This window comes from Hermetia illucens, chromosome 2, assembly GCF_905115235.1.
Source record: "Hermetia illucens chromosome 2, iHerIll2.2.curated.20191125, whole genome shotgun sequence".
In the NCBI taxonomy this organism is placed as follows: domain Eukaryota; kingdom Metazoa; phylum Arthropoda; class Insecta; order Diptera; family Stratiomyidae; genus Hermetia; species Hermetia illucens.
The window spans coordinates 36,049,185-36,073,336 of record NC_051850.1 but is presented as its reverse complement, the minus strand read 5'-3'; the positions used below and the strand labels follow the sequence as shown (position 1 = coordinate 36,073,336).

General features: G+C 45.8%; 2 protein-coding genes across 2 annotated transcripts in view; one reads left to right on the top strand and one right to left on the bottom strand.

Moving 5' to 3' along the window:
• The window catches only part of LOC119647775, a 553,287-nt gene that overhangs the window by 115,882 nt on the left and 413,253 nt on the right, over positions 1-24,152 (top strand). The window lies entirely within an intron of this gene.
• LOC119647780 lies at positions 9,453-10,226 on the bottom strand. Its single transcript, XM_038048962.1, has 3 exons — positions 10,145-10,226; positions 9,775-10,086; positions 9,453-9,709 (listed from the first exon to the last, which is right to left on the bottom strand). Exons 1-3 carry the CDS (start codon positions 10,211-10,213, stop codon positions 9,515-9,517), a joined length of 576 nt encoding a protein of 191 aa, XP_037904890.1. The 5' UTR covers positions 10,214-10,226; the 3' UTR covers positions 9,453-9,514.

Here is a 24,152-nt window from a genome sequence, read left to right as displayed (position 1 = left end):
CCCCATGCAGACCGCCGTAATCTTGAATACATTTGCACGCGTCTGGCACAGGAGCTCTCGTGATCGGGCTAAGTTATAAGCGGTCCAAATTCTCCTTGATTTTTCACAGCTTGTAATCCTTCGTCATCTCAGGCCCGCGGCTGCTAGGTAGTGCGAGTAGACTCCGCCCCCGACAGCCGCCAGCGGAACACCGACTGTATTCGCCGAATGGCTATGTTACGCTTGGGGCTCGAATCATGCTCCAGCCATCGACAGACTTCCAATATCGCCAGTACTTCCGCCTGGAATACACTGGCGAAACCTGGGAGACCATACGACTTGGATACACCGTGTGTATTCGAGAAAACCCCCGCGCCGACTCCATAGGCCATCTTTGATCCGTCCGTAAAGAATACCGTGTCATAGGCTTGCAACACGCCGCCGGTCTTCCACTTTGCCCTGGTTGGAAGGTCCACAGCAAAGTTTCTCGTGAAGTTCAGCTTGCGTGTGACATAGTCCGTGGGGGGTGCCCAGATTTCTCGAGGTATTTCATCTAGAATGTTGCTGTGGCCGTAGGACTTCGCTGCCCAGCATCCGAACTCACGTAGTCTGACGGCACTGCACGCTGCAACATATTTGATGTGGAGGTCTAGGGGGAGGAGATGCAGGAGTACATTGAGAGCATCTGCCGGGTAGGACTGAAGAGCCCCCGTAGCACCTGCACGCGGTTCTTTGAATCCTATTAAGCTTGGTTCTATTGTATTTCTTCTTCAAAGCCTGCCATCATACAATAGATCCGTACGTCAGGATCGGACGCACTACAGCGGTGTACATCCAAAGAACCATCCTCGGCCGGAGACCCCATTTCTTCGCAAAGGTTCTCTTACAGGCATAGAAGGCTATACAGGCCTTCTTAACCCTCAGTTCTATGTTCAACCTCCAATTTAGCTTAGGATCCAGGATTACACCCAGATACTTTACATTAGAGGAAAGAACCAATCTTTGTTCATTCAGCCGTGGTAGATGGAATTCAGGTATCCTTGTCTTGGTGGTGAATAGCATCAGTTGCGTTTGGTTGGGTTTATGCCGAGTCCGCATCTTGCGGCCCACAGGCACACCTTTCGCAACACTCCTTCCATGATGTCGCTCATAATGGACAGAAACATCCCTGATACTAATATCACCAAGTCGTCGGCATACGCCACCACCTTCACCCCGCTGCTGTCCAATGTACGTAAAATTTTGTCTATTACTATTAACCAGAGCACCGGTGAGATAGCACCACCCTGGGGCGTTCCTCTGTTCACAGCTCTGGTCAAGTGGTTGCTTCCCAGATCGGACTGGATTATCCTGGTACTCAGCATGGATATAATCCAATGCGTGAGATACCCCTCCAATCCAATACCGGTCAAGGCTTCCTTGATGACGTTGGTACTGACGTTGTTGAAAGCTCCTTCTATATCCAAGAAGGCAGCAAGGGTATACTGCTTGTACTGCAGCGACCGCTTAGCCGTGCCAATTACCTCGTGGAGGATGGTTTCTGTGGATTTTCCTTTGAGGTAGGCATGCTGGGACTTAGAGAAAGGCGTTCTCTCCATAATCGTCCTTAAGTGAATGTCCAGAATGCGTTCTAGGGTCTTCAGCACGAAAGAGGTCAGGCTGATTGGCCGAAAGTCCTTCGCGGACTCATGACCTCGCCTGCCGGCTTTCGGTATGAAAACCCGTGCGCTCCTCCAGGACTGCGGTACGTATTCTAAAGTGATGCAGCTCCGGTAAACCCATTACGTATTTGCGATTATATTTAAGTGGAATGATTACCATCTGTCGTTACTTTTGGTCACGCTGCTCCCAAGGCAGAGGTGAAGCAGCGTCTAATGAGTTGCCTCTGCCCTGGTCGAAACCGTCAGTCAACTTTTTCGTTCTTTTTTAAAAACTTCGGTGTTTAACCCAAAAAAAAAAGAAGGTTGTTTATCGCAGGGTGGTAAAATCCATGTTGTTATCCGCGGCTCCTACCTGAAGGAGCAGCCAATAAAGCTGAGAACCGAAGACAGAATACTGCCAATTGCAGCAAGAGTGTGCAAAGCATTTATAGTATTGGATGAAGCAGTAAATGTCGCCGCGAAAATGATTCCTGTCTGTATGACCTTAATCTTATGTAGTGAACGAAGGGCATTACCTTTATCAGATGAGGAAAGCAAATTCGTCCGAGGTGGCTGAGAGTTCTGGAAAGCCACTGGAAAGAGGTGCACAAAATATGGTAGCAACGGTTGGAATGTTTCCAGGAAGCCCGCTGAAACCCGACCTTGGGTGTTGAAAAATGGGCGGAGCTGAGACGTGGAAACTTAAATTGTCGCTTGAAACAGTTTTTTTTAATGGGGTCTCTTCTTACAGAAAACATTTGCATCGCTTTGAACTGCATGAGTTTCCTGGTTATCCCGAACTTCTGACTGAACTGAACTGAATTTTTCTGAGACTTCCAACTCTACCCTGAAAAAAACCTTTCTACTATAAAAAACTAAATTATATCCTTTCAAAATATCTTTATCTATTGATATGTTATATGGTCCATATTAGGTTTTCTTAGAAATTGGCTCATAATTTTAAGAAAACATCAAAGTTATTTTTTTAGATTTAATTCAAACTAATTTTATTGATATTGATATTGATAATGTGAAAACCGTACACCTTTACTGCTGATAGACCATAGGTGCCATTCCCGTTGCTCTCGTATATTAATTTTTTCGTTTACCTCCGAAGAGATTTAATTTTGATCGAACGCTACCCTTTAATGAAACATTTGCACATTTTTCATGGGAGCCGTCCGCTCTATAGCCGGACATTCCCAAAATCAACATAAATTGACCTTCCGGGACATAAGGTGGCAACTTGTGGGAGGAAAAGGAGTAATCTTTCAAATAGTATACGCCCTGTAAAAACACCAACTAATAAACATATCCAGCCAATTATTTTTCAGATGACTCCCCCACCTTCTTAATAGGACATGTAGGGATATTTCCATATTCCTTTAGTTCGTTTAGCACAATCAGTAACATATTCCCCGATGAAGATGAGGATAAAAGCGGGCAGATATCTTCCAGGGAACTCTCGAACATTTTCGCGTACTCTTTCATTGTCGGTGATTTTCCTAGTAACTGAATTGAGAAGGCAATTTTCTCTCCTTCTTCTAAGATGTTTAGGTAGCTGGTAATTTTGTTGCTTTTGGAGACGGAGCAGTTCAGCCCACAGTACGCTGAGACTTTTAGTACATCGCATGATTCGAATATGATGGAAAAAGGACTCTGCAATTGAAAACAAGGTCTTGAGGAAGCTCTTTAGGTTTGTCCAATAAAGTTACTCTTTCAAATGATGGTTCCAGGTGCGTGAGAGCCACCAGAATTACGGAGAATCGTATCCACGTGAACATGATGTCAATTTAAAGTCACTGCTTCTGTAACTCTGAATTTAAAAGGGGCAATTCCGGTTATTTGATGGTTTGACAGTGATTGTTAACGTTTGTTGGAGACCCATTATCAGGTGGCTATTATTTGGTGCAAAGATTAGGCCGAAGCTTGTGTTCTCAATTATACGTGATTCTTCTACACGCTCATTACCACCAACAAATTTATGATCGGATCGGCGGTCTCAATAATTACATCTATCCAACTACTTTCCAAAGTAGTCAAATTTGCAATGGAACAATACAATGTAATGCCTGCTGGACTATGACTAAGCAATTTATTAAGAATGCATGAAGCTTTTATTTTCCACTATTTAATAAAAGTCACTAGCAGAAAAGAGGAACTGGATGCGAATCTATTTTCGATACAAAATAGGTCTCTCATACCTTCCAAGTAAACCAAAGGACCCAACTAACTACTAAAATGTAGGGGACATCTTTGAACGAAAAAAGGTGGGGAGTGGAGGTGAGAGAGACACTTTATGACTCCATGTTGTAACCAAGCTCATAATGGGCAACGCAGGGCCCTCCAAAACTCCCAGGATTTATAAAGAGTATTATTATTATCCTGTTAAGCCCTCTGGTGATAGTATACCTATTCCCTATAGTATATGAAGCGAGCCGAGAAAGTTTCTTTGTGAAGAGCGAACTGCTAATGACCGATACACGCCGGGACACACTGGGAGTCCCCGGAGCCGTCGGCAACTCCTTGTCGACTTCGATGGGTTGATGTGAACCTAGCTATGCCAAGGTGGTAGCTGTGGTGTGAATCAGGAGCCAGCCCCTTCGGGACCGTGGTCGGGTAGTGTGCATTGAACCGGTATTAGTAGACCGCGTTGCCCCCAGCGAGCGCTGATCCGCCCTTGAGTTCCGGGATCACCTAATCGTAGATTAAGCCTCAGGGAGCTGGGGTAGGGGCTTTGTACCCGAGGGCATACCCATTCCTTACTATTGCCGTCTGCTTCCTTGCACACGATGCGCTGGTAAACCACTTAAATGGAGAATAAAAACAGACCAAACGAGGAGATAGTGGAAGTGGAAAGTGAGCTGGCTGCATTTATTCGCAGCGCGAAAACGCGCCGTTCGCGCCCAGTGCCAAGCCTAGGACGCAACAAGGGCTGAAATACCCGACGAGACATCGGGACGCGCAGACGGAGAGAAAGACTTGCAAAGTGATGCGGCACCTGGACAGGCGACAGAAACCCAGACCATACCACGCAGTGCTATAATTGCGGAAAGAGGTACAGTGGAAACTGCCGAAACCAACCAAATGATTTTGAATATAAGCCGAGTGGGAGGACTTTCGACTACTCTAGCGCAAGCTAAGGAGGAAAGGCTTATTAAGAAATGCGCGCCACTTGTGAAGCGCATGCGATATGCGGCGTTCGGGATAATGGAACTGGAGGAGCTCCTGGACAGGATTTCATATTATAGGCGGCCATGGAAAGTAAGCACCAGAAGCAACCGCGCTTCCCGACGAGAACACTACGAGTACAAAACGAATCGCTGGCAGCCAATTGCAGAACGAACTTGGTAAAAAACGAAAGGAGGAAGGGACATCTGAAGGAGGTGGGGAGACGAAGGATGACTAGATCGCCAGCTTTGCTTATTAAGCCGACGGAAGGCAAGACTTTTGCGGAAGTCCTTAGCGAAATCCATTACAAGATTAAATCCGAAGATAACGGAGCAGAAGTGTCGTCCATTCGTAGAACGAAGGGTGGTGGGGTCCTCCTAAGCCCAAAGACAATAAATAAAGTTACGTTCTGTTTCCAGCCTGGAACCCACGAGTTCTTTGGAAATCCGAGACCTTGACTGTCTCACAGAAAAGAACGAGGCGGAATAGGTCATTAAACGCGAACCTCCAGAGGTAACCATTGTCCGGATTGGTATCATCTCTGCGAACTCCCGAGGCCAAAAACTCGAGAATCAAAATTGGTTGGGTAGTGTGTAGGATACGAATCCTGGTCGCCCCAATCAAAAGCTACAATTGTTTGGATTATGTTCACACATCTGCAAACTTTCGAGGACCTGACAGAGGGGCAACATGCCATAAATGCGGTCAGGCAATCTATAAAGCGAACACCTGCAATGAGAAGGAAAGCTGCGTCCTATGCAGGGGCCGTGGCGCGACTGATGAGAACGTTGGGCACACTGCGGGCTCGAGGCGGTCTCCAGTTTTCAGAGCTAGCGCAGTTCACTGCGAAGACCACTGCGACTGCCATCTGGGTTCGGGACGGCACCCTCCTTAGGGTTCTTACCCAAAGCCGAGGGGACGGCTTTGTCTCGATTCGGTGTTCAAGGATAACATTTTTAGTGTCTATCTTACGCTTTCGACGGAGGCTTGATACTTTGGAGGACGCTATCTTAGGCACAGATGGGCGGATCCTGGTCAGGGGTGACTTCAATCCAAGGGCACTTGAATGGGGCATGCCTCACACAGACTCCAGAGGGAACCGAATTCTGGAAATGACGGCGAGAACAGGATTGGTAGTTTTAAAAGCTGGATCCACAACAACGTTCCGGTACCCGGGCGGCGAGGGAAGTATTCCCAATGTAACCTTCGTGTCGGAATCACTGGTGTCGCTGGTAGACGGGTGGCGAGTTCTGGAACACTTCTCGGCAGCGACCCCCAATACATTGCCTTCGAAGTGGTGGACACAAACTGTCGGTGTTCGCCACCCCGGCGATCTTTTTGCACATGGAACGTTGCGAAAGTGAACACCGGGATTTTCGTCGAAATTTTTGGAACAGGTCGGCCGCGTTGCTCTTGGGAGCAGTGGCGCCGCAGCTGACACTGTCGTAAATTTAGTTATGAACCTGATAACGGCGGCCTGCGAAATCTCCATGCCCAGGAGGGCATCGAGACGTGGCAAACTTTTTATGGTTTTGCATTGTCACAATGTCTAAGCGACCGGGAGGAGGCATGGTACATGCCAAAATGAGACTCGCTGCTGGCGAGATCTGGTCGACGCGGTCAATGGGGACCTGTTCCCTTAAGGCCGAGCAGATGGACCGCATTGTAAGGGCATTATTCCCTGCGCGCCCCGTATGGGATGATGTCGCTAGCGCGGAGAGCGCAGAGGACTATCCACTTTCCTCTATAAAAGAGTTAAAAGAGTATAACAGACAATCCTCTCTATGAAAAGCAAGAAGGCGCCAGGACCCGATGGGATTCCAGCAGAGGTATACAAACTGGTATTCCAACACCGGCCAGACCTACCGCTAGGAGCATTCAACGCTCGCCTGAAAGAGGTCACTTTCCCTGTTCGTTGGAAGGTGGCGAGGCTTGCGCGGATCCACAAAGGGAAAGGCGACCCCGAGTTGCCGTCTTCATACCGCCCACTATGTATGCTTGACACTGCTGGAAAAGTGCTCGAAAAGCTCATCAGAAGTAGACTCACTGAAGCGATACGCACTACCGGAGATTTATCACTCCTGCAGTTCGGTTTAAGAGCAGGGAGATCCACAGTTGATGCTGTCATGTAAGTCGCGGACGGAAACTTCTTCCGCAAAGCTTGTTTCAGACACGCAGACAAGCAGGGGAAGAAGGGACTTAACAGGCAAGGAGATCGGACAGAATATTATAAAAGGTGCTAACAGCTTGATCACCCGTTGAGTTACATAATATGTGAACCCAGTTGACAGACGCTAAAGCTAAGTTTAGACCGTCAAAGTTGGCTTTGAGGAAGCTGGACTTGGTAGATTTACGCGTATCTTTGAATTATGAATGGAGGAGCTCCGCGTCAAATTCAAGTAGGCGGCGCTCGGGGAGGTTGGAAAGGAAAAAATCGAGAGTGCGTCCTAGGAGGTATTATATTTGGTGGTATAGAAATTGAGGGCAAAGCAAGTGTTCATAAAGAAAGAAAGTAGCAGGGAAGAATGGAAGAGATTGTTTGAAGGAATTGAAAGGCAAGGATGGTGAGGCCAGTAGAGCATGGTGAGGTTAAAATCTCTGCAAAAGAAGCAAGGGAGGGAAGGGAATCTGAGAGTAAGAAATTCAGACAAACTGTCAGACACGTACAGGTGAGAAAGACAGGCATAGGGACGTGTATGCAAGATACAATGAATGATAGGAAGTTGGACGGGGAGGCGCAAAGAACAACGGAACATAAGGAGAGCTAGAGAAGGAGGAGACGGGTTCAGCGCAGAGTGTATCTTTTATTGCAATAAGAAAACCACCGCCGGTGGATTTACGATAGGAGCCCTAGTCTCTATCATAGCCGAAAGTGGAGTACCTTTCGGGGAACTCGGAGTTTAACATGGCATCGTCCAGCCAGCTTTCGGAGCCACAGATGGCATTGTGTTGTTGAACCAGGGCAGATAAATAGAAAGCCTTCAGCTTGGTTCTTAATTCCCTAACTTTCTGATGGAACAGGCGGATAGTAAACACGGATCCAGTCTTAAAATTTACCCCCGAATTGGTGGGTTTATATAGCTTGATGAGCACACCTTCAGGCCAGAAAGAAAAATTGTCGATGACGTCAAGTTCGTGAGGTTAGATCACCTAGAAAGACACTATCACTCGGTCGATGTTGCCGTTTTTTGCCAGTTTGACACAGGACAAAGGAGGAAGTAAGCCAACTTCGCTCTTTATATAAATCAATATGGCTTCCGTCGAAGTTGCAAACACTAGCTTGGAAATAAATAGCTGTATACGTGACCTTTAACCCGAAACCACCTGCAAGGGTATAGTGCAGCGGCGGAGCTTCGTTGGTGACGGAAAAGATCCCAAAAAGTGGGGCGGTTGTGTTCCAATTCGCGATTGGATATTGTCCCGTTGAATGCAATTGACCTTTCGGTATGCTTCGTAGTCGATCGATGTTCCACCTATGACAAGACGATGGATTCTACAGAATTACCAAACTTCCACCATTAAAGCTATAGCGAAGACCATGTCCCTCAATCAGATGTTTGTTCAATGGGTGTTAGGGCCACTTTAACATTCATTCAAGAAAGCGTCTCCTAGACATTTTTTCCTTCCCCTCTGCTTCGAAATCTTCTATTGGTTTGTAACGCTGTACTATTGGAATGTTCCTCATTGAGTCAGAAATCAGTTCTCAAGTAACGAGGTGGGGGTTTGCGCTTGCCTCCGTCAGGCTTTTCGTGGTACATCAACATAACTTCGGAAATAATACTAAAATAAATAAGGAAATAAACCTACTCCCTGGGACGTCTGAATGTAACAGTGCTATCCACACTACAGTGACTCGTCAATTCTCCTTCTTTAAACGGAAGGAAGCAGAAGTACTCATGGTTTCCACGGTATGAGATAACTTGCAGCTCATCGTGTGACTTCTATTTACCCCAACTATGAAGTTGCCAATAAGCTAACTACGACGACTGCAAATGAAGACATTTCACTATGAATCTTAATGAGATTACTTCTGGTGACTTTTCACCTCTACTTGGTGAAGGGATTTTGTATGACGGTTCACCCCTAACGTCATGTTTGAGAATCAATATAAAGGAGCGAATAACACCTACTTACCCCTTCTGTTGCGCTGCTCCCATAGCGAGTTGATGCAGAGTCTGATGTGTTGCCTCTGCCCTGGATGAAGGCCCTAGTCATCCATATTTTAAAAAATTGGGTGCTAGTCAAAAGAGTGGTAAGAGATTTCTCACCAAGGTTCAGGTTGCCATATCAGGCCATCGTTGTTAAGGTCGACTTTTGGGCTATTCCCATCGACTTAAATGCTCAAACTCATCTTTGCTGCTGAGTGCCCGTCAGCGCGGAAGATAAGGTTATATCATCGAAGAATCCTCTCCCGCACTTTCTTTCGATATCGATTGCGGACGTACTCATTCCAAATGTGATCATTGAAGCCGCTACGGGAATGATCCTCTAAGACCCGGAAGTTTCCTGGAAAAATCGCCAATTTTAACTGATATTTATTTCCTAGCCTGCAAATCATCTTAAGTAAGAAAAAGAGCAAAGCAAATGAGATTTTGTTTTTTTATTCAGCCAATAATTTCCAAACATTGAAAAAAGGTTGAATCGATTACAAACAACCCCAAACACTCCCATAAATTGTAAAACAGAGCAAGTAACTTCTGTGGTCATCTATTTTACTTTTCAACCTAGGCTCCTTTCTTGTTCCTAAAGGGATTCAATTTGGACTGTATGCTGCACTTTAGTGAATAAGATGCAAATTTGTGATAGGTGCCGTTCATTGCATACCCAAATGCATCAAAAATTAATAAAAATTCACCTTCCGGGGCATACGCTGGTAGTCTCTCAGCAGGGAAGGAATAGTCTTTCAAATGATAGGTATCCTGTCAAATTATTTGCAAACATATCTACTTATATCCAGTACCATATTCTCGGAGAATCCACTCACCTTCTCAACAGGACATTTGGGAAGTTTCGCATATTTTTTTAGTTCGTCCAGTATAAGCAGAAATATATTCCCGGATTTCGACTTGGACAATAGCGGGCAAATATCGTCCACTGAATGTTCGAAAATTTTAACATGTTCCTTTAATCCTGAAGTTTTTCCAAACATTTTTATTCCAAAACCATATTTTGATGCCCTTTCTAAGATGTTCCAATAATAGGTTACTCTCTTACTGTCGGAGATGGAACAGTTCATGTCGCAAAATTTCGTGGTTTCCAGTACTTCGCATGCATCGAATACAACGGAAAAATCACGCTGCAATCGAAGTTAAGACTTAAAGATTTTTTTACCCAGATTTAAAGTTAGAACTCACTCTTCCAAGGGACAGTTTTAACTGAGCAAAAACCGCGAGAAGTAAAGCGAACCGTATCAACCAGAACATAATGCTGTCCTGAACTTACTAACCTGAATAAGTACATTTTTGAAAACGATGCAGCTGAATTAACTGCTCTGCTGCACTTATTGCACCCAATAATTGTTGATAATGAATTAATGCTGGAAAAAAGATTTTATTTTTCTAGATACATTACTTTTGGAAATATTCTTTTATGTATTATCACCTAGATCTCGTCTCATCAGAAATGTGATGATAATCTGGAATTTCCGGCTAGGTTTGAACCAAATAACTCCATCAACTACCCCAGACAAAGGCATACCAAAACTAATTAAAGCGGAAGAACAAAGAGGGGATGACTTTCCCAGCAAGGTCAAATAGTAAACGATCCCAAGTTAGATGGCACAGACAAGATTTTTACCCGTTGCATGAATCAAACAAGGCTTTTATTTGGGGTAGGGTAGGTGAATGCATTTACGCACACAGTGTTGGACTCCCGATTCGGTAGGTCGTCGGACTACCAACTAAACACCTCCCCATCGTCAGAGAGCTGCCTGCAACCGTTTGTCACATTACTTCGGGCTAGTCCCCGAACTTTCAAATCAGGGAATTCCTTTCACCAATGGGAGGGGAGAGGAGGAAGGGAACTGTCAGTTCAAGGAATCCCCTGCCATCCGGCTCCTCCACCGGGCGAGTTCTATCTACTTACCAACGAGAAGGGCCCGAACGTAATGGGCAACACGGTTCCACCTGTCAGTCCTCAGCATGTCTTCGATAATGTTGTCCGGAGAGAGATCCCCTGTGTTTAAATAGAGCTGCCGACGAACCCCATCCCACCTTCCACAAGAAAAAAAAGTGTGGTGGACGTCGTCCACAACTTCATTGCAAAACATACAATCCGGAGAACGCGCCTTTTCAATCTTGTGCAAGTAAGACTGAAAACTTCCACGTCCACTTAAAAATTGGGTAAGGAAATAGTCAGTCTCACCACGCTTCCGATTCAGCCACGCACCTAAGTTGGCGATGAGCCGCGCAGTCCATCTGCGTCTAGTTTCATTTTGCCACGAGAGCTGCCACTCGTCTAGAGTGCGTTGCCGTTCTTCGCGAGCAATCACCTCCCTTGGCTCATCTGTCTTGCGCTTGTATATTACTCCCGCGATCACCATCACGGCTGGTTCATAGACAGTGCGGTACGCAGACGCCATCCGTAAAGCTCCCCGTCTCTGCACTTGCATGAGGCGTTTACGATATACCTCCTTGTTAAGAGCGCCAGCCTATACCTCTGCGACCTAGAACAGGACAGACTGCGTTGAACTCATCAGGAGACGCCGGCTGCTAGACGTAGGACCCCCAATGTTTGCCATTAGCCTACTTAACGCCGAAACTCCAGCTGCAGCCTTGTTCACTGCTGTTTTGATTTGCTCAGAAAAGCTCATCTTTGAGTCAAGAGTCAACCTGAGGTACTTTACCGCTGATTTTGACTCGATTATCGACTCGCCGAACGATATGGGACGCAGGGTCCGAATTCTCTTTTTAGTCAGGATGACTACTTCGGTTTTTTCCAGTGCAAGGTTGAAACCATTAGTAGTCATCCATCCTGCTTGCTTTGCGCCTGTTCGACAGTGCGTCCAGCAACAAGCGATGCGACATCATCTGCATAGCCGACCAGGCGCGACTCTTCTGGCATGTCGAGTTTAAGTACCTATGACATAGCGGTCCAGGGGTCCGGCCCGAGGATGGATCCCTGGGCTACCCCCGACGTGACCTCCATCCACCTTTGACCCTCTAGTGTTTCATAGAGCAGGGAGCGGTTCCTCAGATAGTCTCTCAATATCCATGAGAGATAGTTTGGCACGTTGAAAGGATTGTCTAGTGTGCCTAGAATGTATTTCCATCTTACGGAATTAAAGACGTTTCTAACGTCAAGTGTTACGAGGAGCACCACCCGTCGAGTTCGGCGGCTATGAACCTCTGCTCGTCGAACGGCGTCCACGACTTGCATGACAGCATTAATTGTGATCACCCTGCTCTAAAACCAAACTGCCGGGGAGATAGATCTCCGGCACCGCGTATCGCTTCAGCGAGTCTACTTCTGATGAGATTTTCGAACACTTTCCCAGCAGTGTCAAGCATACATAGCGGGCGGTATTAAGGCGCAATTCGGGGTCGCCTTTCCCTTTATGGATCAGCGCAAGCCTCGTCACCTTCCAACGAATAGGGAAAATGCCCTCTTTCAGGGAAGCGTTGAATGCGCCTTGCAGTAGGTGTGGCCGGTGTTGGAATACCAGTTTGTATACCCCTGCTGTAATACCATCTTGTTTTTCATAGAGAGGACTGCCTGTTCCAACTCTTTTATAGAGAAAAGTGGACAGTCCTCTGCGCTCTCCGCGCCAACGTCATCATTCCATACGGGGTGCGCAGGAAAGAGTGCCCTTACAATGCGGGCCATCTGCTCGGCCTTAAGTGAACAGGGTTTCCGCAGAGCGCCGATTTTTCGGGTTACCAGTTTGTAACCGAGTCCCCACGGATCCCTATTCACCTTGTCGACCAGGTCTTGCCAGCAGCGAGCTTTGCTCTTGTTTATTGCGCTGCGGAGTCTGCTTTTGACTGATTTGCACTCCATCATTATGGTACATGCCTCCTCCCGGTCGCCTAGACGTTGTGTTAAGCGGCGGAGCCTGTGACACTCCTTCCGGAGCTCTGCGATTTCCACTGTCCACCAATACATGGAAGGTTTGCCGCGCCTCGATGTCTTCCTGGGTATGGACGCTCTGCTGAACGTCGTTATTAGGTTCATAACTGAATTTCCGACAGTGTCAGCTGCGGCGCCACCGCCCCCAGGAGTACCCTCTAGCGTCGCCCCACCTGTTCCCAGAGTTTCGACAAAATTCCCGGTGTTCACTTTCGCGACGATCCATGGACAGAAAGATCGCCGGGGTGGCGCACACCGAGAGTTTGTGTCCACCACTTTGAAAGCAATGTATTGGTGGTCACTTCCCGAGAAGTCTTCCAAAACTCGCCACCCGTCCACCGGCGACACCAGTGATTCCGACGCCAAAGTTACGTGTGGAATGCTTCCCTCGCAGCCGGGCGCCGGAACGTTGGGGTGAATCCGGTGTTTAGAACTACCAGTCCCGTTTTCGTTGTCATTTCCAGAATTCATTTCCCTCTCGAATCTGTGAAGCATGCCCCATTCAAGTGGCCTAGCATTGAAGTTTCCCCCGACCAGGATCCGCCCATCCGTGCCTAAGATAGCGTCCTAGAAAGTATCAAGCCTCCGAAGAAAGTCCGCATCGTCTCATTCGGCGTAAGATAGACACTAAAAAACGTTATTCCTGAACACCGTAAGATAGACACTAAAAAACGTTATCCCTGAACACCGAATCCAGACAAAGCCGTCCCCTCGGCCTTGGGCAAGAACCCTAAGGAGGGTGCCGTCCCGAACCCAGATGGGAGCGGTACCTGATATATTCAAGCTGCCATGAAACTGGGCCCTTGTTTTGGTACTACTCACTGATCAGTACTAAATCAGCTTTGGTCTCCGCAGCGAACTGCCCTAGCAACTCGTGAACGGTTGCACTGCGGTGCATATTGATTTGTACGATGCGAATCATGTTGACCGTGTCCTAGCTCTTTCCAGTTCTGCTCTGAAAACTGGACACCGCCCCGATCCCGCAGTGTGCGCAACGTTCTCATCAGTCGCGCCACGGTCCGTGCATAGGACGCAGCTTTCCTTTTCATTACAGGTGTTCGCTTTATGGCCTGCCTGACCGCATTTACGGCATGTTGCCCTTCTGTCAGGTCCCCGAAAGTTTGCAGATGTGTGCCCATAATCCAAGCATCTGTAGCATTTGGTTGGGGCGGCCCGGATTCGTATCCTACAACCAATTCTTATTTTCCCGCTGTTTAGAAGCTTCCTCGCGGATTGCTCGGCAACTTCCACCACAGCGAGTTTTTGGCCTCGGGAGCTCGTGGAGGTGGTACCAATCTGGACATTCGTTACCTCTGGGCATCCGCGTTTGATGACCTCTTCTACCTCGTTCTTTTCCGTAAGACAGTCAAGGTCACGGATTTCCAAAGAACATGTGGGTTCCAGGCTGGAAACCAAAGCTTTTTCTCTCAGAAGCGCCTTGACTGTTTCATAGGACGTGACTTTATTTATAGTCTTCGGGCCTAGTTCAACTAGGACTCCACCACCCTTTGTTTTACGAATGGAAGACACTACTGCTCCGTTATCTTAGGGTTTAATCTTGTAACGGATTTCGCTGAGGACTTCCGCAAAAGTCTTTCCTTCCGTCGGCTTAATAAGCAAAGCTGGCAGTTTAGTCATCCTTCATCTCCCCACCTTTTCTTTTGGTGCTCCGTCCTTCGTGTCCGCCTTAGTTTTAGGCAGAGGTTTTTCTGATGGCGCGTGTTGTTGTCTTTTGTTCCTCTTCGCCTTCTTCTTTTCAGCCCTGGAGAGTACCTGAGTGAAGTCTCCTTCAGATGTACGTTCCTCCTTTCGTTTTTCACCAAGTTCGCTCTGCAATGGGCTGTCAGCAATCCGTTTGGTGCTCGTAGTGTTCTCGTCGGGAAGCGCGGTTGCTTCTGCTTGCTGCGGAAGGCTTAAAGCGGTAGATATTGTCGAAGCAGTCAAGCGTTTGGAATTAAAGCCCAGCCCAGCTTAGCTAGAAAGCAGCAAATGTAATTGAAAATATGAATATCTATTTGTGGTCATTAGGATGTTCTGGTAAATTTCTAGAATCTGTGAAAGATCTTGTACATCTTGGACCAGATTTCGCACTAATAACCCTGGTGCTAGCTCTAACTGATTGATTTCTGTAGTGACGGCCGCCTTCAAATGGTTGAAGTTCGTTAATTTTTCTCGGCACAACCTTTAATTCATGTGTCCTTACAAGAAACCAATATAGATGAGGATGAAGATGAATGGGGGTATCAAGGAGGCTAATGGATACCAAGAATCCAGACGACAATGACGGAACGGAAGTATGGCTCTTGTTTATGGTGGAATTGGTCACGGTTACCGTCATAGTTAGGGTTGAGAGTAAAAATGGCAGAATTTTCTACAAAGAAGTAAAGCATGGAGCTGCTTCCTATCCGTTATCCAGAGTTTATCCTTCGGTTTTTTTCGTCCTTCAGCTTCAAAAATTTTTGTTGATTAATAAATGAGTATTTAATTGAAAATCAATTGAGAAAACATCATCATCTTGTATGGATGAAATCTTTAAGCTATTACCAGTATTAATAGTTGACGGAGTCCGGTCGTGAAGTGCGACATGCAGTTAGATGGAAAGCTTGGGGCTCGTACTAACTCCATCTTCTGATCTTCGAGCTAAATTATCCCATCGGCCGACTCGTCGTGATTAGTTTAGCCATTTGGTTCTATCAAATGCCTGCTCAGGATGTAATCTCGGGGCTTTTTAATCCCATCCAGCACATCAAGCCACCATTGTTTCAGCCGGCCTTTTGGTCGTTGACATTGATGTTTAGACCAATCTTGGGAAGTGAATTCTCGATAGCGAAAATAACGTGACCATACCATCGAAGACGCCTCTCTCGCAGTTTTCCACGATCGGTGCAACCCCATAACGACCGCAGGTATCCTCATTTCGAATGTGAACAAAACGTGTCACGCCAGAAATAAAACGCAACATCTTCGCCTCCATTAACGCAAGACGCCGTTCATTGTCTTTTATAGCCGGCCAACACCCAGAAACATAGAGGCGACAGAACGGACGTGATTGCGATAAATTTTAGATTTGAGACGTTCGTTGATTCATCGATCACAAAGAACACAAGTTGTGGAAAGCCACTTCATCCAGGCTACGGTAATGTGGGAATCAATTTCATAACGCAGTTCTCCATTGGCTAATAGCGTTGTCCCGAGGTATTTAAATCGCTCAGTTCTGGGCAGAGCACTGCCGCTGACAGTGGGTGTGACGCTGTCCATAAAAACAATGGAGTGGTGAGAGGGCGCTTCCTTGATGAACACCAATACGAAGTGGTTTTAATACAGCCGCCATACTTCGAATTATACTTTTCGGATCGTAAGAAATACAATGTTAAGAGGGCGATGCTTCTCATGAGTAACCGTGCAGCATGTCTTGCGTCAGTAGTTCCGCAGTTTTTAACAAATCCACGCCTTTTAGTGTTCCGCGTCCGAACCGAGTAGGTTAATATTATCCATTGCTCTGTGTTCACCTCCTGGAAGAGTGTTGAAAGTTGCTGTCTTGAGGCTTGGCTTCGATGAGGTTCCTGATGTATCCTGGGGTTCCGACTATATCCTGGAAGCAGCCAACATAAATTTTTACTTCTTTCCTCTCCATTGAGCGGTGTTGTGACCTGTGGATCACGAAGCGGTATGCCGCCATATTATGGTGGAAATCGTGACTTGAGGTGTATGTGATGGTTGGTTGTATCTAGGTCGGTTTCCTGTAGATGTCGAATTCAAAATATCCTCTCCCCTAAATTATTTTTGAATTGAGGAACGGTATCTCCCCTCGCTTTTCGATTTCCATGGGGTAGGGTAGGGTAGGTATCAGTGGCCGCTCCGAGGAGCCCAATTAGCGCTTTGGTGCGCCGTTTTGATGCCACAAACTCCTAAGACCGTGACTGTTGTTATAGAAACAGGGAAGCAGAGTCCAGCCGGCTCGGATCTTCAGAGCCAGCCCGTAGCATTCACGAAGGAAAGCAACTCTCCGACCCTGCAGCTAGAAATCTCGCTGAGGTCCCCAAAGAATGGTTTACCCAGTGTCTGCAGCCTGACTCGAGCAAGGGAAATCGATATTCCTTTGTGTCCGATTGAATTTTTCGAGGATTGTTCCTCTTCTTCCCTTTTGATAATTGCTGGGACGTATCTTATCCAGAATCTCGGGAGTGCCACAGCTTCCTTGAGTTCATTCTCCAGGTTCTCCATAAGTACCTCGCATAACAGCGGTGAGAGGGGGTTGCCCATTATTGCCCCGGAGATTGTTTTGTAAAATTTATTCCTGAATGTGAAATAGGATTCACTCCTGCACGTAAAGGTCAGTTTCTTATACAGTTTAGCCTTCTTCCTCCATTCGGATGAGTTTTCGTGTATCTTGATCCATTCCTGTAGAAGTGCAGGGCCTCCTTCATCGGTGCGCTTGGGAACAGCGCTCTAACACCGAAGGATACTAGTATTTCATCTCATTGAGTCTGTCAATGACTTTGTCCCCGAAATACGTATTTGAATAGATCAGATACTTTTAACCAATAAAAAGTATCTGACTATCTTCCAAGGCAATCTTTCATCTTAAGACTTCGGCCAACAAACTACCTCCTAATTAAACCTTGCGTTAAGCGATTACATCCATCTACCAGCATTGTTAACGCTGATTAGGGCGCGTCGTATGAGCATGTTTGGTCCATGTAAAAGATCCAAAAACTTTACATGAAGGGAAAGAGAAAGGAAAAGTCAGAGGTGTTGCATGGTTTCAAAAGACATCAAAGTGAGATTCAAACATATTTATTATAATTTTTTAGTAAAATGTAGTTCACATAGTCGTTTCTGTTCTTAAAAAGACTTTGACGAAATATGAACAACGCCTACATCATCAAGTTTAGCGGAATGCTTTGGGGAAGATTTTTCCTGCTGCTCCTCAATGTTATCATCGCCCATCTTGATAGGATTGTGTACATAATTGTGCATCCGTTTCTTGTCAGAGGGCACTTTTGATTCCCTAGCAGTCAACTGGTTATTTGGGGGTGAAATATGAACAATGCCTGCGTTATCCTTTTGGTCTATAGAGATATCTTTCGATTTTCCTTCAGTATTCATCTTAACTTGGTCCCGTACTCCTGCAATTGAAACAGAGCCTTGTATATTCTCCATTGATGACATCAGACGCCTAATCATGTTCAATTTTTCATCACGGCAGGGATCATTTGGACCACACTATATGTATTCCAGGGTCAGGTTAGTCAATTTTAGGGTCAGCCAATCGCCTAACAGCCGAAATCGAAATTGTAAAGTTCATCCCCCTTCTCTCTGGAAAATGTAGCTTGGACACGCCTTGATTCGTTGTCGAGAATGCATTAAAAAATTTTCATGGTACGGAAAAGTAATTTGAACATTCTGCTGGACTACCTTTCTATATCCATATTGGAGCTGTGGTACTTTCTTGCCAGTCAGATGGTGTTCCACCTTCCTGAATAACTCGATTAAAGAATTCCCTGGGCGCCAGTGTTGGGTCCCAGCTTTTCGCTTTCCAGAGCTGAGATGCGATATCGTCAGTTCCTGTGGCTTTCCCCGATTTCATTCGTTTTATTGCTTTCTCGATTTTAGTTCCGCTGACATGAAGGTCCAGGAAGTTTAACGTGATTACTTACCGTGCAAGCATAATCCCACGGTCCTCTTCTGTCACGGATTGATTTGGAGACCACAATCACTGGCCTGCTATGATGGGGACATGAAGGTCCAGGGAGTTTAACGTGATTACTTGCCGTGCAAGCATAATCCCACGGTCCTCTTCTGTCACGGATTGATTTAGAGACCACAATCACAGGCCTGCTATGATGGGCACAACGGTACTGGTTTATACGAAGTTAAGATTCAGCATTCCTACCAGTAAATGCAAGACCTATCTAACACCTCTGTCGCAACTAAGGGGTACGGCACTCAAGTTGTATAGCGCAACTCCACACTTAAGCCCCAAGGAGCTCTGCCTGCGATGTAGGCATACCCACATCCACCATGAACTCCCAAAAGGGGACATGGAGAACTGCACCGGGCCGAGAACACAGAAATTCTCTTATAGCATATACTCTCAGAAGGCCATCCCGGTTCCCATGGTACCAGATAACTTCCGGTGAGGCTTCGTGGATAGAGTCATTTCAGATGAGTTGATTGCAGACTCGAGTCTAATCGGCACTCCGTAACGGGTTGAAGTTGCATTAACAGGTGAAACTGCTCCAAAGGTGGGGGGGAACGATTGTGGAAGTTGAGGATGAGCAAATTCTTCAGTTGAAATCTGCTCGAAATATTCTCGCCATCTATCCGTCGCGGCTCGACCGTTGGTAAGCAAAGTACCGCTCTTGTCACTAACGCAACAGAAGTGTTCGATATCCTGTGTTTATTCGTTTCGGTTTTTGGCAAGTCGATACAGATCTCTCTTGCAATCCCGGGTGTCCAGTTTATCGTACAGATTTTTGTAATGTTCCGCTCGGGTGACAGCGATCGCTTTCTTTGCTTCCCGATTGGCATTCTTATAAATTTGCGAATTGGCGAGCGTTTTATCGTCGAGAAACTTTTGGTAGAGGGGTTACTTTTCATGGACCTTCATTTCAACATCGTCATTCCAAAGAGAAGTATCCCGGCTGATGTACTGTTTACCTGGTTTGGTGACCCCGAGGGTTGCAGAGGCTACTTTGTGGATCGTGTCTTTCATTTTGTTCGACGATTCTTCCACATTCGTAGTAGTTGATAATCGCGTAAGTGAGATAATTTCTTCTTTCTTCTCACAAAATCATTTAGTGCGCGGCGGGCCAGTGCGTTCCTCACGCTGTTTTATCGGTGGCTTAATTCGCAAGACGGCAATCAATGGCCGATGTTGAGGTGCGATGGCCTCATAGGGAACGTTTTTGGAAGATGGGACACTCGTTCATAAGTACTCATAAGTACAAGGTCCAAATAAATAAATCTTAAAAAGAAAAACTAAAACGTCCTCATGGTCCCCGCTCTTCTTATGAGTTTACTCTACATCATACCCGTCTTAAAGTGCAATAAATTTACGCGAAATGAACAATTTAATCTTGTATAACTTTGTTAATGATAGTTCGATTGCATTCAAACTCTGCAGAATTGTTATGTCCTATATTATAAGCTGCGCTGACTCCAAATTTTGTATTTCAAACTTAAGGAGGGGTTTCGGGGTAATTTTCTATTAACCATTTTATTTGTGCTTTGATTGGGTCTAGATTTCGGTTCTCTAAGCACGGTCTAAGCACGAGACCTGTTACACTTTTGGGAGCACAGATTTTAAGTCCTCTCTCCTTTGTGTTTCATTCAATGTCAGAAATAAGATTAGTTTTGAAAAGTACTAATCGGACGTTTTCATTTGATATCCCGGATGCCCAGATTCTGTGAAAAAACCTCTACACACCTTTTTGTACTTATGAGAGCCCTTCCCCCCTCAAACTCAAGAAAAATAATAAGCAGCTTGCTATATGTAAAGGGATCTACAGACTACAGGTTCTCACAAAATTTCATGACAACCTAAAAGCTGTCTGGCGTCCTGGATTACGCCATCCCATCTCGGGAGGGGTCTGCATCGTCTTCTTTTTCTACCATAGATATCGCCCTTATAGACTTTCCGGGCTGGATCATCGTCACCTATACGGATTAAGTGACCCGCCCACCATAACCTATTAAGCCGGATTTTATTCACAATCTGACGGTCGTGGTATCGTTCATATATTTCGTCGTTATGTAGGCTACGAAATCTTCATGTAGGGGGGCAAAAATTCTTCGGAAGATTCTTCTCTCGAACACAGCCAAGAATTCGCAATTTTTCCTGCTATGAACCCAAGTCCCCGAGGAATACATGAGGACTGGCAAGATCATTGCCTTGTACAGTAAGAGCTTGACCCTATAGTGAAACGTTCCGAGCGGAACAGTTTATGTAAGTTGAAATAGGTTTTGTTTGTTGCCAGGAGAAATTATCAACGGTCTCAAAGTTGAAGTCTCCTATCTTTATTCTTCCCGTTTGAACAGTGCGGTTTAATGTTGTTATTTGGTTGATTTTTGGTGCTGACGTTGCCACCATATATTTTCTCTTGCCTTAATTGATGTGCAGCCCAAGATTTGGCACCGCCTGCTCGATCTGGATGAAGGGAGTTTGTACGCCTTTCTTCGTTCTTCCCATGATGCCGATATCTTCAGCATAGACCAGTAGTTGGGGGGACTTAAAGAGGATCGCACCTCTCCATTTACCTCAGCATCACGGATCACTTTCTCCAGGACCAGGTTAAAGAGGACGCATGATAGGGCATCCCTTTGTCGTAGACCGTTGTTGAAGCCAAATGGTTTTCTGAGTGATCCTGCTGTTTTTATCTGGCCTGGCATATGTGTCAGGGTCAGCCTAGTCAGTCTTATTAATTTCGTAGGGATACCGAATTCTCCCATGGCCGTGTACAGTTTTACCCTGGGTATGCTATCATAGGCGGCTTTAAAGTCGATGAAAAAATGGTGTAACTAATGTCCATATTCCAGCCATATGCCGCGGAGAGAAGATCTTATCTGTTGCTCATTTGCCTGGAATGAATCTTCTTTGGTATGGGCCAATGATTTTGTGGGCATATGGAGCTATCCGGCCTAGCAAGATAGCGGAGAATATCTTATAAATAGTACTCAGCAACGTGATACCTCTATAATTGCTGCATTGTGTGATATTTACCTTGTTCTATATTCTCAGACATTGATTCGCTGTCCCACACCTTGAGCACAAGTTGATAAACCACTTGGTGTAATTGATCGCCTCCATATTTTACCAATTCGAACGTAGTTTAACCGGCTCCTCGCAACTTATGCTTTTTAAGGCGATGAATTGCACGGAAAGTTTCTTCTTCACTTGGTGATGGTAGTATTTGTCCATCGTCTTCAGTTGGTGAGACCTCCAACTCACCGATGTTCTAGTTGTTCAGTAGTTCATCGAAGTACTCAACCCATCGCTCCAATATGCGCATTCTGTCGGAAATCAGATTTCTCTCTTTGTCTGGGCAGGATGAGCATCGATGTGTATAAGGCTTCATCCTGCTGACTTGTTGGTAAAGCTTGCGCGCCTGGTGCGGTTGTTCAATGTACTTTTTGAGTTCACAGACCTATTGGTTCTCCCAGGCTTCCTTTTTCCATCTGTGGAAAGTCTCCGCGTGTGCACGGATCCTTTGAGAATGCAACATTACTCAGTATGCGGCATTCTTCTGTTCCGTGGTTAGCTTAGATTTATCGTCAAACCAGCCGTTCCGACTCCTTTTGCGGCTGGGACCAAGTATGTTTCTGGCCGTATTTATGATAACGTTCTTCAGGTAATTTTGGAGATCATTTGTTGATGCTTCATCTCCAGGTCCTCTGTTGACTACGGTTGTTGTGGCGGCCATTTCTCTCGTTCTGTGGGCTACGGAATGGCTGGATGGCTTCAGAGTTAACTCCGAGGGGATTCTGAGTGGTCTTGTTGTTCGAGCTCGGAGTACCATGCCATCTTTATTAGCCCTCCTATATGTTTTGACATTCGTCGAGGCTGAGAAGTGGCGACGTTCAATCAACACGTGGTCAATTTGGTTGAAAGTGGTCCCATCTGGAGAGGCCCATGTATACTTGTGGACCGCTTTCCGCGCAAACCAGGTACTTTCAACAACCATTTCGTGTGGCACTACTAATTGAGTGATCTGCAGTTCGTTATCATTTGTATTTTGGTGTAAGCGATGGGAGCCAACGAATCGCCTGAATACGGGCTCCTTCCTTACTTGGCTGTTAAAATCCCCAAGTATGATTTTGATATCATATCTGCGACAGGCCTCGAGGGTTCGTTCTACTGCCTCGTGGAAAGTATCCTTCTCCGACTCTGCAGTCTCCTTTGTAGGGACATGAACGTTAATGAGGCTTATTTTTCTAAATGTGCCTCGCAATCGCAGAATGCGTAGCCTTTCGCTTATATTTTCAAAGCCGATAACAGCAGGTTTAATTGTTTTGCTGACCAAGAAACCTACTACGAGCGCATAGTTTACTGGATGGCCACTGTAATATATTGTGTAACGACTCTTCTCCAGGAAGTTCCCTGCCCAACGCATCTCCTGTAACGCTGTTACATCAGCCCTATATTGGAACAGGGTACCGGCTAGCTGCTTGGCAGCTTCATCTCTGTACAGGGAGCGCACGTTCTAGGAGAAAATGCGCAAATCGGGTTAGTCGGTATCTCAAGTTTTTTTCCATGTAGGGTTGTAAGCCCTACCCAACCCCCAAACTGGAGGACAAGTTGTTACAATTTGTCACATTTTTAGGCGCGGAGACTCGCCTTCATCCTTCTTTGTCTGAAGCTTTTCGTTAAGAAAGAGCTCCCAGCGGTCACCACGTGGAGGTGGAGATAGGGTTTGGTTCAGCAGGCGTTACCCAGGTTTTATGCCCCATTGTGGGAACCAATCCACGTTTCGCCCTGGGACCTATACATCCCTTTGATCCCATCGAGTTAGACGCTCAAATTCATCTTTGTTGCTGAATGCCTGTCGGTGTGGATGACAAGGCAATATCTTCTAAGAATTATCTCCCGGAATTTTTTCAAAATTCGATATCGATTGCGGACGCCCTCATTTCGAATGTGATCAATGAATGACCACTGATGCAACTTAACTTCTTCGTCTCTATTATCGCGCGAAGAAGCCGCTACGGGGGTGGTCCTATAAGACCTAGCAGTTTCCTGGGAAAATCGCCAACTTAATTAAATTTATTTTCTAGGCTGGAAATCATATTAAGTAAAAAAGAGAGCAGAGCAAATAAGATTGTGTATTTTTGTCCAGCCAACAATTCTCAAACATTGAAAAAAAGATTGAATCGATTTCAAACGCCCGAAACACTCCCATAAATTGTTAAACAGAGAAAGTAACTTCTGTGGTCATCTATTTTACTTTTCGACCTAGGTTCCTTTCTTGTTCCCAAATGGATTTAATTTTGACTTTATGCTGCACTTTAGTGAAAAAGATGCAAATTTGTGATAGGTCCCGTTCATTGCGTTGCCAAATCCATCAAAAATTAATAAAAATTCACCTTCCGGGGCATACGTTGGTAGTCTCTCAACAGGGAAGGAATAGTCTTTCAAATGATAGGTGTCCTGTCAAATTATTTGCGAACTTATCTACTTATATCCAGTACCATATTATCGGACAATCCACCCACCTTCTCAACAGGACATTTGGGAAGTTTCGCATATCTTTTTACTTCGTCCAGTATAAGCAGAAACATATTCCCGGATTTCGA

What these genes read in the sequence shown, in the direction of transcription:
- LOC119647780 (XM_038048962.1), bottom strand. Translation starts at nt 10,213, where the DNA reads ATGTTCTGGTTGATACGGTTCGCTTTACTTCTCGCGGTTTTTGCTCAG. An exon ending in TAAAACTGTCCCTTGGAAGA is followed by an intron (nt 10,087 to 10,144) that starts GTGAGTTCTAAC and finishes CTTCGATTGCAG; the next exon opens with CGTGATTTTTCCGTTGTATT. An exon ending in CCAAATGTCCTGTTGAGAAG is followed by an intron (nt 9,710 to 9,774) that starts GTGAGTGGATTC and finishes ATAATTTGACAG; the next exon opens with GATACCTATCATTTGAAAGA.